The sequence below is a fragment of the Spermophilus citellus genome, assembly GCF_964194105.1.
Source record: "Spermophilus citellus genome assembly, chromosome: 6".
NCBI lineage: Eukaryota > Metazoa > Chordata > Mammalia > Rodentia > Sciuridae > Spermophilus > Spermophilus citellus.
The window spans coordinates 128957809-128972862 of record NC_138187.1 but is presented as its reverse complement, the minus strand read 5'-3'; the positions used below and the strand labels follow the sequence as shown (position 1 = coordinate 128972862).

At 39.1% G+C, this 15054-nt stretch overlaps 1 protein-coding gene across 1 annotated transcript in view; it reads left to right on the top strand.

Moving 5' to 3' along the window:
• LOC308651295 (zona pellucida sperm-binding protein 3 receptor-like) overlaps positions 1–9718 on the top strand; it is a gene marked incomplete at its 5' end in the record, with an annotated part of 40521 nt that extends 30803 nt beyond the window's left edge. The window contains 3 exons of the mRNA XM_081298213.1: positions 7608–7778; positions 8720–8895; positions 9410–9718. Of these exons, the coding sequence (XP_081154339.1) occupies positions 7608–7778; positions 8720–8895; positions 9410–9583 (521 nt within the window). The 3' untranslated portion in view covers positions 9584–9718. The remainder of the gene's footprint in view (positions 1–7607; positions 7779–8719; positions 8896–9409) is intronic.
• Between the last annotated feature and the right edge of the window lie 5336 nt (positions 9719–15054).

Sequence of the window (15054 nt, the reverse complement as noted above, 5' to 3'; positions counted from 1 at the left end):
GAGATTAAGTCTCCCAACTACTGGCCCACACAGGACTACTAGGTGCCCAAGCCTTAAGATATATGGGTGTTTGTTTTATGTACTCTACTGTCTTCCCACTTACTTGTCTACCCAAAATTACTTCCTGTCGATTCTCCTGCTATTAACTTTTTTTCTTTAGATTTTTCTTCCACACTTCCAGGGATATAATAACTCTATATCCTCACCTCCTATCTCCTCAGCATAACATCCCACATCTCACCCCCAGTTCTTCATCCACCATCAGAAACTGAAAACCCTTTTATAAACCTACTGAGTATATTATAGGTAATATTAAATTCACCATTTCCGTACATGGTAACCAAAGTGTAAACATCTTAATAGCAAATAATTGTTTTTAAGGTTGTATATTGTTTATATTTGGATCTGTTAACATTATCTTATACCTCAAAGGAGAGGTATTGGAAACCTACAGGGACACTATAAGTCTATAGGGTAAAAATAGTAATGCCTCAGATCCACAGTGCTAGAAGGACAGAAAAGACAAGGGAGAAAAGTGTCCCAAACAAATTAAGATACCACATTATTAGAATCCATGGCCAACACAGCAGAAGAAGTGATAGAAAAAGAGTTCAGGATGTACATAATTAAAATGTTCTGTGAATTAAAGGATGATATAAGAGGGCAAATACAGGCAGCAAAAGATCATTTTGATAAAGAGCTACATAAACAAATAGAGAAAGCAAAAGGTTACTTCAATAGGGAGATAGAGGCTCTAACAAAAAAAAAAACACAGAAATCCTTGAAATGAAAGAAACAATAAACCAAATTAAAAGTTCAATTGAAAGCATCACCAACAGATTAGACCACTTGGAAGACAGGACCTTAGACAATGAAGACAAAGTATATAATCTTGAAAAGAATGTGGACCACACAGTGAAGATGGTAAGACACCATGAGCAGAACATTCCAGAAGTATGGGATAGCATAAAAAGACCAAATTTAAGAGCTATTGGGATAGAGGAAGACATAGAGTTCTAAACCAAAGGAATGAACAATCTATTCAATGAAATAATATCAGAAAAATTTCCAGACATGAAGAATGAATTGGAAAACCAAATTTCAATGGCTTACAGGACACCAAATATACAAAAACAGATCCACACCAAGGCACATTATAATGAAATGCTTAACATACAGAATAAGGAGAGAATATTAAAAACCATGAGAGAGGAGGAAACCAATTAGGTCATGTACAGATTTTTCAAACAGACCCTGAAAGCTAGAAGATCCTGGAACAACATATATCAAGCTCTGAAAGAAAATGGGTGCCAACCAAGAATCCATTTCTGCCATTCATTTCTCTTTCTTTCTATGTGTCTGTCTGTTTAGCTCTCCCTATCAATTGGTACTCTATTCCCATGGATAGAACCTACAGTTCCATATGAAATAGACTTGGTGATCGTAGTAGCCCTTGTCTTATTATTGATCTCATGAGGAAATCTTTTACTCGTTTACCTTTATGTAGGATGTCTATTATAGGTACTTTGTAGAAACTCTTAATAAGATTGCAGAAGTTCCCTTCCATTTATAATTTTCAAAGGATTTTTCTTTTCTCATGAGCTTGTGTTGAGATTTATCAAATGCTTCTTCTGCATCTATTGATCAAAAACATTTTTCAGGTCATGGAGAGAATGCTTTCATGTTATTTGTTGCTGTATAATAAATCCCAAACCTACAACTTAAAATAGTAACATTATTACTTTATTCATAAATGAAACGTGAGCAGCATCTGGTGGGTGATAACTTTGCTCTATCAAAACTTGGGACTGGAATCTTCTAGAGATGGGCTGACTCACTAGCAGGTCTGATATCTGAGTTGGAAAACTCTACAAACAGTGGACTAGAGTCCCCAGGGCTCCACAGCCATCTCTATCTTTATGTGACATCTGCCCTTATGTGACATCAGTTCCTTCTGTGGTATGGGATAGCAGGTAAGACCAGTGAAGCTCCTGAACACCTGTTCATTGACTTTCTTTTTGCTTTTGTCAAGTGAATTTCTTCATCAAAGGCAATGCTGTGTATTCTACCATGACAGGGAACAGACATTTAGTAAGCTCACAGATGGCATGTCTGGAAGAAGCCTGGCCTCAAATCCAGACTAAAACCTCCTTCTACAAAGGCAAATCACTCTCTGCCATGATATCAGCTGATTGACCAGCCTCCTTGGATGTGATGCCATAATGGATTTGGGCAGATTAAAATACATGCTCTTTTTTCCAGCAGGAAGGATATCTCAGTGGCATTTTTACACTATCTGCCTGAGGTTACCTGAGCAATAAGTTCCTGCAAAGGCAACTTACCAAACCGCATTCATTTTTCTGCTCTTCCATTTTTTCACCCCTTTTCTTTTAATGGTGCTTTCTGGGATTACCTCTCAGATAAATTTCTTGAATTCAAGTCATTTCAAGAACTGCTTGATGGCAGACTAGAGCAAAAAGCAGCACCTTTTCCATTGATATCTTTTGCTTACTTAGATGGTCCTGATATGATCCTTTATGGTGAGTTGGGCTATTGGAAGAGCGTTTCATCCCTCAAGATCTTAACCCCATTCCTGTCCTTCTGAACTTTAAGAAAAAAAAACATTATTATTATTATTATTATTATTATTATTATTATTATTATTATTTCTTTTGTGGAGGTTTCCAACTCAAGTATCAGAGCAGGAATTTCTGAAGTAAATATGTCATAACGATCATTTTAGTCTCAAACCCCTCTTTAATTTATGGGGATACTAGGGCCTGAGTTATTGGGACTGCTGGTTATGCCACACGGTTCCTGATAGATGTTATGTGGTTTGGGTTTCCTGACAGAGCAGACAGTCTACAGTCTTTCCCATCATACTAGAAGCAGAATGTTCCTAGGAATATACTCTCGTAAGTGACCGGCTCAGGGTCACATAAAAGAAACCTTTGTAGTCTGATTCAGTGAAAATCAGTTTTTCATACTGGAAAGAATTTAGGACTTGATCCAGACTTAGAATCTGACCTAGCCATTGTTGAAAAAGATATTAGGAAGTGTACTTAGTCATTCTGAATTAGTTTCCTCATCTGTAAAATGTGACTAGTAATTCCGATGCTATAATATTGTTTTAAGAAATTAAGTGCAATAATTTAGTAAGTTTAGAACATGATTAATAAGCAAAAGCTGTGTTTTTAAAATGATTTTCTGTACAATTATTTAAATGTCATTTTTTTCTCTGACATACTCTTATTTATTTTAGTTCTTCCTTATAAAACCACATGATGTGTTTAATTGCTTTTCTTTCTCTCTAGACAGTTTGAAATTTATTTGCATGGTCACCAATATTCCTGAGGAGTCCAGTCATTTACTTATGGGGAATGTTCCTCTTTATTTCTGAGAGCTAAGCATTTGGTTGTTATATCCCTTTTGCACTCATGACAGGTCAACTTGGTGTCAAGGTCATTGTCGGTCATTTTCTAGTGTTCACCATCATCTCAGGATAAATATCTGTGTATTTCCAAGTAACCAATATCTATAGCATGTTCAAAGAGCAAAACATGAAATGCAGGTTGATAACTCCCTCTCCTGCTTCATGGCGACTAAAATAATCTGGGCATAAGACCCAGGTAGCTCTTTAATAGACCAGCTTTAACACAAATTGTTATTAATGAACTAAGACTTTGGGTTAACAAATATGTCTTCTACAACTCTCTTTATACTTTTACCAGAAGAATAAGTCTGGTATGGAAAGTTCTTCCCTCTGACCCAGCACTACTGAAAATTTCTTAAAATGGTCATGAAACTTTCTCCATTAATTATGCCCCATACTCTCTTTACTTTTCCATGCATGCTTTATCTGACTCTCAGAAATTTCCCTTTACCTTCCAACTAGGCTGATTAATTTGGTGCAATAGTACTTCAGGAAACACATACTTATTGAGAGAATAATTGTTTTTACTGAACTTTTGCCTTTTCATAATTTTAAATTTGTATGCATTCTCTAATCTAATTAGGCTGTGAAATGTTTAGGGGCCACACTTAGCTATGAACCTTTTTGTATCCCATTTTTCTACTGGGAATTCACACACAACTGAAGAGCTGACACCTACAGGAAATGGTGCAGAACATGTCTCCCTCAGCATCTCAGCCTCCTCCCTGAGGAACCTGCCTCACACACCCTGCCTCGACTACCTTGAGAGAAATGAGGTACATGTGGAAATAACAACTCAATGAGTGCTCATATTGCCAGGGGAGAAAATCTTGGGGGTGTGAGTATAAATTGCTACAGAATCCCAGAGAGCCCTCAAGTGGATGGCTTGGATCGGGTTCCGTCTTGTACCTGGTCTTCTCAATTCTGCCCCTCCTCTTCAGTGACTCACTGTTGTGACCTTGCCAGGACTTAGTTCCTTGACTCAGGCGCCAATGTGCTAGTGGTTTAGAGCTTCAACTTTAGCCTGATTCAGGGCATCTGAGAACGCTGAGCCCCGGTGCTCTGCCTCTGAGTTTCTGTATAATGCCCTCTAAATTCCAGAGAATTTTTTCAGCACTATGGCTCCTTGGGGTCCTGTCTCTATTGTGGTGCCCACCTGTCCTGTGTGGTGAGTACAGAACTGGGAGAAAGAGCAGATAGTTTAAATCAATATCTAGAGAATTCTGATTAAGAATTAACCAAATGGCTCTAAATCAGTACAATTTTGGATAAATACAATGAAGTACAATATCAAGAAATGCATTTAAATAGTGTTATTCCTTTCAATATAGGCTATAATTACTTGAAAAGCTTACAAATCCTTGAGGAAATGATCTAGCAGAAAAAAATAATTTTTATGTAAACGTATGATATTTAAATGAATACTCATACATATAGAAGTATTTCTTCTGTAGGCTCTACTTCTTTTACATTAAGGATTGTGCAGAACATATTCATCATTGAGAAAGTAAAATTTTAAGTTATTATAAATAATGAGTTCATTTGCTAGAGTAAAATTACAAGGCATTGCATAAACTGATTATATTGTTTAAGTGTGGGGTATTGAGTTATAATTTAGAGAAGAATTGTCCCTAACTGATAAATACTGAAAGGGTTTATGAGGACCTACAGGTCCCACTAGGATAGAACTGGTTATAAATACATGTAATTGTTTTCATTTATAAACAGAAGTATGACAAGAAAAAGTAGTATTTCTTATTTTTCTGATATTTCTTTTTAAGAGAAAAAATTACTAAGAATATTAAAAATATTTACATACATACCCCTAATGCTATCTATCACAGCATTTAAAGTAGATCATTTTATATTGGATTTCAAACTCACCCAACAGAGAAGAAAACATTGCATCAATAGCTGTGTTGGTTCCTATGGAGACTACCATTCATATTCAAGTAATAGAGGGTATTCTCCAATTCTGATGATGCAAAAATTAAATGCCAAGCCTTTGGAGTCTTTTTGTGTCTCTTTGTCATAGAGACAATTTGTCAGGATTTCTAGGGCTCCAGAACGATTCTATGTTGTCCAGACTTTGAACTTTTCTAATATCACAGAGTGACTTCAGAGCTATTTTCCTAAGGATGGCATAAGAGTATTTTACTTTGAAAGATTTTTACAACCAAATAAATTTTGTTTTAAGGGAAAATTAAGGTTAGGTAAAATAATTCCTTTACCCTGGATGATTCTGCTGTCTTGGGAATTCAGACAGCCGAATCTGCTATTCTCCCAAAGCCCTTATCCAGTCTAACCCTCATGGTCTTCCCTGAGCAACAACCCCTTGACCTTCCAGCACTCCTCTTCCTTACTAAGTCAGGGAAGGCAGAATACATCCAACAGGTCACAGAGTGGCGTGATGCTTGAGGTTTCTCTGCATTTATCCTTCACCCTTCCACTCCCTCAATATGCCACCTTATCCTGGTCCATAGCCCTTAACCCAAATCAGTGTAAGTTATCCCCAAATCAGTGTCCATCTGGTTTCTGAGCTTGCTTCCTTTTCTTGCACCAATACCAACTTTCTGTGGTCTCTAAGCCTTTGCTTAGACTACTACCTTGGCATGAATACCTGCTATATCTCACCCATTTAAGCGGTTTTATCTAAACCTCAGAATATACTTCCAGACTCTTCTAGGAAATGTTATCTTATCTTTTCTCCCTTTGTGCATTATTTCTCCTTCCTTCCTTCCTTCCTTCCTTCCTTCCTTCCTTCCTTCCTTCCTTCCTTCCTTCCTTCCTTCCTTCCTTCCACTTTTCTTGCTGGCCACCCTTGTCTTTGGACCCATATTGTGGTTTTACTATTCATGTGGTCATTTCTTATTTTCTTACATTATGACAAGGGTATGTCTTGTTGAGTGCTGAACAGACTTATGTGGATGAATTACAGAAATATTTTTTGTATTAATTCAGAAAAAAAGGCTTTTTCTATTGAATGTGTTTCATTTGATGTTTAGGAAATTCCATTTGTGAACCTGAGACTGGTACATAGGTGCGCACTTATTTTGGACCTTCAATGTCAAGAACAAAGATATACAGAGACTGGACACATATTCCCTGTTCTCCCTGTAGTTGGATATGAGATGTAATAAGTCGTTGGATACAATATGTAATCTCTTCCTAATAACTGCTGTAGAAGCTCGGAGAAATAAATGATGACTGTTTACTGGAGAAGTTAGAGAACCCTTCATAGAACAAATGGGCCTTGAGGGGCAGAGAAAGAAAGAAGAATGGCATCTAGGTAGGAGAGAAGATTTGAGCACAGTTAGAGATTTGGGAATTTGATGACATACTTGGGACCAACAGCTAGATGAATCAATTAACCTAGGAAAAAGACACCTATAAAAATAGTGATCTTTAAGGTTGAAGTATCTATGAGAAAGTCCAGGAAAGCTTTTTCTAAATATTAATGTGCTGGAAAATGTTTTTAAATTTTTGTTTCTACTAAATTTATACTTCTGAAACAATCGTTACTTGGTTTCAACTCTAAGAGGGAATCTTACAAAGTACTTCACCTGACATTCCTATTCCTCTGTTTTCTTAGCTTTCTCATGCAGTGTTTGTGGCTCCTGACAGTGGTCCCTTTCAGAGAGGTGCTCTGCACCTTGTCTTCTTTATTATTCCAATGTGCAGGTTGCCATTTTTATTCCTCTTATGAGCTCTCCTTTAAAAGCCAGTATCTTCTTGGTGGAGGTGCATGGTCAGCTTTGATTGGGCAACCAGGACTCAGGCATTGTGGATTGATTTAACATCTTTACAGTTTCTCATGGATGAGCACCTTTACCTTTATCCTGAAACAGATTAACCATGCCCCTGGTAGGATATGACTTAGGGCTGAATCCAGTCTTCATGCTAAAAATGGTTCCTAAACAAGGTGAAGTTGGGTAGATACATGAACCAACTGAACAAAAGGGAGCCTTAGGGCTCACAGCTCTAACCTTGCTAGTTCCTCAGCCTGAGGCTTACAGGAGGGCAGCACAAGTGTACTGGTTTGGCCAAGTGATCTTATAGGTGGGGAAGTTGGAAGGACAAAGTGAAGCCTTCTAGGAACTACACAAACCCTGGGATGTGCTGTTTTGCACATTCTAGAAATTCACACTCTCTCACTTTCATGTCTCATCATCAGGTTGCAATTTTCCACCTAGCATTGCCCACGGACGTCACAAACGAGTTATTTCATACAATTTCTTCAAATATGAGATTGCGTATGAATGTGATAAAGGATACCGACTGGTTGGACCAGCAAAACTCTCCTGCAGTTCTTCTCAGTGGTCACCTGAAGCCCCTCAGTGTAAAGGTAACTAAGCTCTCTCCTCAGCCCATGACAAATGCTGGTGGAACTGTCGTGAGACAATCAAGATGAAAGTCTTTCCTATGAGAGGCAGCTATGAAAACATTTGATTTGATTTAAAATAATATATGCATATGTTACACCATGCACGAAGCACAAAGAACCTACACAAATATGCCTCCCCTCCACTTCTTTCTCCAAGTCACAAAGTTGAACCTCGAGATGGCTCTTGCTCTTGGTTTCTCTTATATATTTCCTGATTTCAGAAGTATCACTTTGTATGCGAGTGTACCTGTGGTCCTGGGAAAAATCTTCAAGGAAACTTGTTCAAACATGAATGTAGGCTCTCCTGGAATAATTCCAAATTTCATGAAGTGATAGATATTTCCATTATGTTAAGGATACCACCTGCTATGATGTAGGTGTATATGTGAGGAGTGACCATCAAGTCTGACTTTTGCAGGCATGAAGATTTGCATCCACAAGCATCACTTATTGGCCAGCATTGTCTCCATTGCACATGGAATAAGAAGCAAGAGGGGAAATTTGAAACATAGGCTGTGAGGGAGAGTTACTTTGATAGTTAAGAACCTGAGGTCAAATACATTTATTTATCTTCCATCCCTTTATTAAAAATCTCTATGACCTAGGGCAAGTTTCTTACCCTCTCTGTATCTCAACTTTCTCCTAGATAAAAATGGAAATATAACAGTACTCATTTCATAGGGTTATTGTGAGACCTAAATGAGACAGTCACATAAGATACTTAACCTGAATCTGATAGGTAGCCATGCTTAATAACAATAATATCATTGTTACAAAAATGGAAAAAAGATAGAACAATTAGCACCTAAACAAAGTTCATTCTTATTATTGTCTACCATTGTTATTATTATATCTTTTTTTCTTAGATTTACAGATTGCCTAAAAATGTGTTTCCATTATAGCTCTTTGTTTGAAACCAGGGATTGAAAATGGGAAGCTGTCTGTGGATAAGAATCAGTTTCTTGAAATGGAAAGTGTCACCATCCAGTGTGACTCTGGCTTTCGAGTGGTGGGTAGCCCAAGGATCACCTGCTCACAAAACAGAACCTGGCACCCAGAGGTGCCTGAGTGTGAGTGGGTAAGTGGCACAATTCAAGGAAATTCTGTGCTGTGGAACTATAGAAATGGTGGCCCCCACCAAGCTCTCTCCCAGCCAGTAATGCTAATATCTGGCTTTTCAGGATTCCTTTCTGAGTCATTCAAAAAGCTCTTTGTTTTTTCCTTGAAGCACATTTAGGAGAGGTAAGTTTTCCAGTCCTTGAGAATGGGAAACACTAAACCCCATAGAGAGCAGGGCTCATGGACCCAAGAGTACTGACTCCATTCCTATGGACTTTCTAGAGACCACACAATATACTATTGTTCTCCTTCTGGATGGTCAGCAGAAATAGCCTCTGCCCCTTTTTTCTGGGCAGCAATCTCAGAATGTACCTGTGTTTTCTGGGAAGACTTTGGTGGGCCCCAACACAATTTCTGGTTTTCCCTGCTCTACCACCAGTCTGGGATTGTCTTGGTTCTGACCATCAGGATGTATCTCCTCATGGTTTGGTGAGATGATTCTTTACCACGCCCACCATCTCTGTCTCTTTCAGGAGGTCCCTGAAGGCTGCGAGCAAGTACTTTCTGGCAGAAAACTCATGCAGCGTCTCCCAAGCCCAGAGGATGTGAAAGTGGCCCTGGAAATGTATAAGCTGTCTCTGGAGACAGAACTACTGGAATTACAGAGATACAAAGCAAGACAATCTATGCTGGAGACACCGCTGTAATTTTCCCAAAATAAATAGAAAAAAGATGGCTGACTGGCTTGCTGCCTGTCAATTCAATGTGAATCACTTCAGTTTAGCAATCCTACTATGTCTTTGACACCAATATTCAAGAAATTAAATATTCATATATCAGAACTACTTTATCTTTGTGGTCATTTAAGATCCCAACAAATAATTATCCCAAACAATCCCATTACATAGCTTAATGTTTTTATTTACTGTGTAGACCTAAGAAGTATGTAATTGAGGTCACACCTAGGTGACCCTGGACTCCACAGTTCCACATGTGCTCATCCCTCAGGCCTCCAGGACACAGATTGAATGTCAACGCACCCTAACCCCTGTCCACTCCTCCCCACTTTAGAGAGTCATACCTCCTTGAACTCACGCCACCTCTTTCACTCCCACCACATCTCAACTTCCATAATGGGGATTTGAATCTGGGTCTGACCTCCTTCTTCCCACCCCAGGGAGGGAACTCCAAAGGACAGATAGGTGTGAAGCCCACAGGTCAGCCACCTCCTATTCCCAAATCTTCCATTCTATTTGGTCACCACTTGCCTTAATATTAAAATGTATTCTTGAGCAACCTTTGCACACATGAGGAGAAACCTCAACCCGGTGCCAACCTCCTTCATGTCTCTGGGTACCCTGGAGACTTGTATTTCTTTCAGGCATCACTCCCTTGGCCTCTTGCTGTCTCTGAAGTCTCTTTTGCCTTCCTGTGCCAGCACCTCCTGCTACCTCTTCTCTCCTTTATGCAGAAATCTGGAGATCATTAGTCTCTTTGATTTAATTCCCCCAAGCATAGTAAAAGGGAGCCATGGTTTCACAGGCTTCACTGAACTTCAGATGTGACGTTGTGGCTTGAAGGGCTAGAGAATCCCACCCACCATGGAAGGTATCAACCCATGATCTTAAGAGCCACCACCTACAAGGCTACAGGAATGCCTTTGATGTTCATCTTTGGGTTTTCCTGAGACAATAATTGGTGGGCCACTAGTTTCTTTGGAAGGTGGCTCTAGAAAGCACCTGAGTGACTGGATAGCAGGGAAAGACGGAAAGGTAACAAGAAACCACTATGGAGGGGGCTGCTGCTGTTGCTAACAGAGGCTCACTCATGCTGTCAGCCCTCAGGGAGTGTGTGCATCCATGGCAACTTGCCCTCCTGATCTTGAGGACCTGGGTGTTTCCCTCCCTGACTGGTGAAGAGCTGCTCCAGCAGCCCTGACCCACAGGCACAGGGGACTCACACTGTGCACCAGCAAAGCAGGCTCTGGGGACAGGGATTACCCTCAGGCAGAGGCACTGATAGCCAGTGGTGCCCATGGCTATATGCAGTGACCTCCAGGGTAGGCCAAGGGCACAGGGGCAGGGCAGAGAGGGCCTCCTCTACAGTCGCCTTCTCTGTGTGGTCTCATTGATTGACATGCTGTTCCAGCCCACCATGCTCTCCCTGCACAGATCTCATTTCCCTTGTCGGATCCTGGGGTCATTAGGCCTTTTCTTTCCCCTGACACAATTGCTTCACTTTGTAGAGTGAGCTGTGTAGTTTCTCATCTCACATTGTGCTCTGGGCCCAAATAAAAAATTTATCAAAGCGGCCTACAAAACAACTTAATTAAAATTTACTGGCAAGTCAACAGTCTACTGTAGCAAACTTGATTCCCCCTCTTTGCTTTTTTTTTTTTTTTTCTGAGCAAGAGGATGTATCATGAGCTTCCGTGGCACCACAGACCTCCTCCTTATCTCAGTACCCGAGATTGAATTAGGGGCACTTGACCACTGAGCCACATCCCCAGCCCTATTTTGTATTTTACTTACAGACAGGGTCTCACTGAGTTGCTTAGTGCCTTGCTTTTGCTGAGGCTGGCTTTGAACTCTTTATCCTCCTGTCTCAGCCTCCCAAGCTGCTGAGATTACAGGCCTGCGCCATCACACCTGGCTTCAGACTTTCTCTTATTAGGATCTTCATTTCTTCTCAATGTTTAAATGCCTTGTGAAGTGTAATTTTCACCCTTTGAACATTATATATCAAAAATATGATATAAAAAAGTGAATGGAGGCTGGGGTTGTGGCTCAGTGGTAGAGTGCTTGCCTAGCACATGTGAGGCCCTGGGTTCAATCCTCAGCACCACATAAAGTTAAATAAATAAAGGTACTGTGTCCAGCTGCAACTAAAAAAAATTAAAAAAAAAAAACAAGAGTGGATGAAACTATTTATGGTGGAGGAAATTGTTCATCTTATTGCTCATTAATAGAAGGAAGGAGGTGATTCTGGAGATTTTACACTAAAATTTTTGAATAAATTTTAGAATGTACAGAAAAACAATCACCATTGGCTTCACCAGGAGGTGGGCAGATATACTACTTTCAAAAAACTGAATTGCCTGCACCGATTTCCAATAGCAGGAGCTGCACAGTTGTAAACAAAGGCAGTGAAATGTGTATCCACTGTGCCTGTGTCTGTGGCTTCTTGCAGTGCTTGTCCTTATCTGCTTCCAGTGACTGGAGGAGAGGACACCGGCCAGTTAATCAGGGTTAGATGTGGATAGGAATCTGTTGCTGTTCCCCTCACTCACTCTTGCTAATTCTTACTCACCTTCTCCCTCCAAGAGTGACCAACCCCTCTTCTCCCTCTTCTATCACCACACCTCACCAAGGAAAGTCTTCATTCATTAAATAAAAATTTTAAATGTTAACTTCTTTTTTTACCTCCTTTTTAAGTGCTAATAGAATTGGTTTTATATCTTTAGTAAACTTAAAGTATTTCAGTGCTCATTTACATTAGAATAAATGTTTTTCAAGGAGTGGAATGAAAACCTAATTTGTAATTTATATTACCATATCATTATCTTTTGCATGCAAAAACTCACTGAGTTCCTTGAGGTGAGGTAACAAGATAATTGATATTTTAAGCATGTTATATATTCAGACATCCTTGGTGGACTGTTGTGTGTATATTCAAAAATTTTTGCAGATATGTGATTAATCAAGTGGGGGAAGAAGAAGAAAGAGAAGGAGGAAGAGAAGGAGGAGAAGGAAGAGGGGGGAGGAAGAGGAAGAGGAAGAAGAAGAAGAAGAGGAAGAAGGAGGAGGAAGAGAAGGGAAGAAGAAGAAAAGGAGAAGGAGGAGGAGGGGGAAGGAGAAGGAAAAGAAGAAGATCCCATGAGGGAAACTATAAAGAGGTATCATATGGACATGGGACAGTTATGTCATCCAAAGGGCAAAAGATCTGTGATTTGATAAATACCTTCCATCATCCAGGGAAAGTGAGGTCTTCTGGGCGATGTTAATTACCTTACTTCCGGGACTCTGTAAGAGGTCAGAGTAGCTGTCCATGGTTCTGGTAAAAAAAAAACTGGGCAAAACAGCAAAGAGTGAGGAGGGGAGGTTGCCCAGGGGTGCTGAAGTGGAGGGGCCCCAGTGACACTGACAGGACATTGGGAGTGTCTGCTATGCCACACACCATGCGACACACCATGCAATGGATGCTCTCGGGTCTGTAAACTCAGCATAGTACTCTGTCTTTGTTTCTAGGATATTGTTCTCCTCTTTCTTGATTTATTTCCTTATTTTATTGGAGCAGGAGTTGCCTAAGAAATGATGCACAGGAAGTAAAATATTGAACTTGTGCATATTTGAAACTCTCTTAGTCCTCACACCTGACTGATAATAATGGCTGGGTGTAGAAAACTGAGTTAAAATAATTTTCTTTTACAGAACATCTTTGTTTTATGGTTTCTAATATCTCAATGGAAGAGTCAGAAGCCATTTTAATTCTTGATTGCATAAGAGTGTTTAAATCCTTTCTCTTGAACAAAGAAGCTGAAGCATCTCATATTCTGAGAAATTTTGATGCTACAGTTTGTTCAGTCATTTTCTCTTCAGGTTCTTATTTATTTTGAAATGTTTTTTTTTCTTTTATAAAGCATTTTTTGTTGTGTATGTTTGAGGTTTACAACATAGTTTGAAATACATATACATAGCAAAATATTTACTATAGTGAAGCAGAATAACACATTTGCCTTCTCATATAGTTACTTTTGGTGTGTGACAAGAACAGCTCAAATCTACTTATTTAATAAAAACATAGATTATAACACAATTTCTTTTCATTTTTTTTGTTGTGTGTGGGGGGGTACCAGGTATTGAACTCCTTTCCCCTCCTCCTCCTCCTCATCTTCCTCCTCTTCTTTGTATTCTTCGTATTCTTCTTCGTATTCTTCTTCTTCTTTTTGGTCCCGGGTACCAGGGAATGGAATCCAGGGGCACTTAACCACTAAGCCACATCCCCAGACCTTTCTATTATTTATTTTGAGACAGGTGCTCACTAAGTTGCTTAAGGGCTATGTTGCTGAGGCTGAACTTGAATTTTTGATCCTGCTGCTTTAGCCTCCTGAGTTGCTGAGATTATAGGTGTGTGCCACCATGCCTGGTGATGATAGTTATTTTGAGTACTTTTTTTTTAATGGTACAACATCTTTATTTTTTTTAAGCATCAGAAATTTATTGGTTGCTCAAAACATTACGTTGATCTTGACATATCATATATCATACATTTTGAGTACTTTTTTATTTAGGATATTTTTCAGTCTTCTTTGGAGAAATGGCTATTCAGATTCTTTGCCCATTTTTTTCAGTTAGCCTATTTGCCTTTCTGTGTTGAGTTGTAAGAGTTCTCTAATATAAATTTAGTACTGACCTCTTATCAGATATGTAGTTTGCAAATATTTTTCCTAGTCTATATGTTGCCTTTTCTTTTTTCATTATTTCCTTTGCTATACAGAAAATTTTTAGTTTAAGGTAGTCCCCTTTACTTATTTTTGCTTTCGTAGCTTGTGCTTTTGGTATGATATCCAGAAATCATTGTTAAAGCCAATAGAGAAAAAGCATAAAAAATTGATAAACCTGAAAAAGATGGTGGAATGAGATTTACATCATTACCCTAACATATAGTATCTTCTAGGATTTTTATAGTTTCAGATCTTTCATTTAGATATGTTATTTATTTTTAATTGATTTTTTGTGTATGTGGTAAGTTAAGGGTCCAGTTTCATTCCTTTGCATATGGAAATCCTGTTTTCCAACACCATTAATGAAAGAGACTACCATTTCCCCATTGTACCTTCTTCCTTCTTAATGTCCTTGTTGAAAGTTAGGCTTGGATTTATTTCTGGGCTCTGCATTCTGTTTCATTAGTCTTTAGATTTGTTATTGTTTCCTATTTGTTGGTCTTTGTTCCAAAAAGCTGCTTGGGACGCATAACATCTTTCCCATAGCAATGACTTCTGTGCCTTGCCCAGAGAGTCCAGTGAAATGGTTGTGACCCTAGTACTCATATCTACATGATGCCATCATACCCAAGGAACAGAGACTCTGCCTTTGCATGAAGACTGCACTCAAGCAGGTGGAGTAGCCAAGCCCACTCATGCTTGTATCAGCCTAGTACACTGCTTCAAGAATAACTG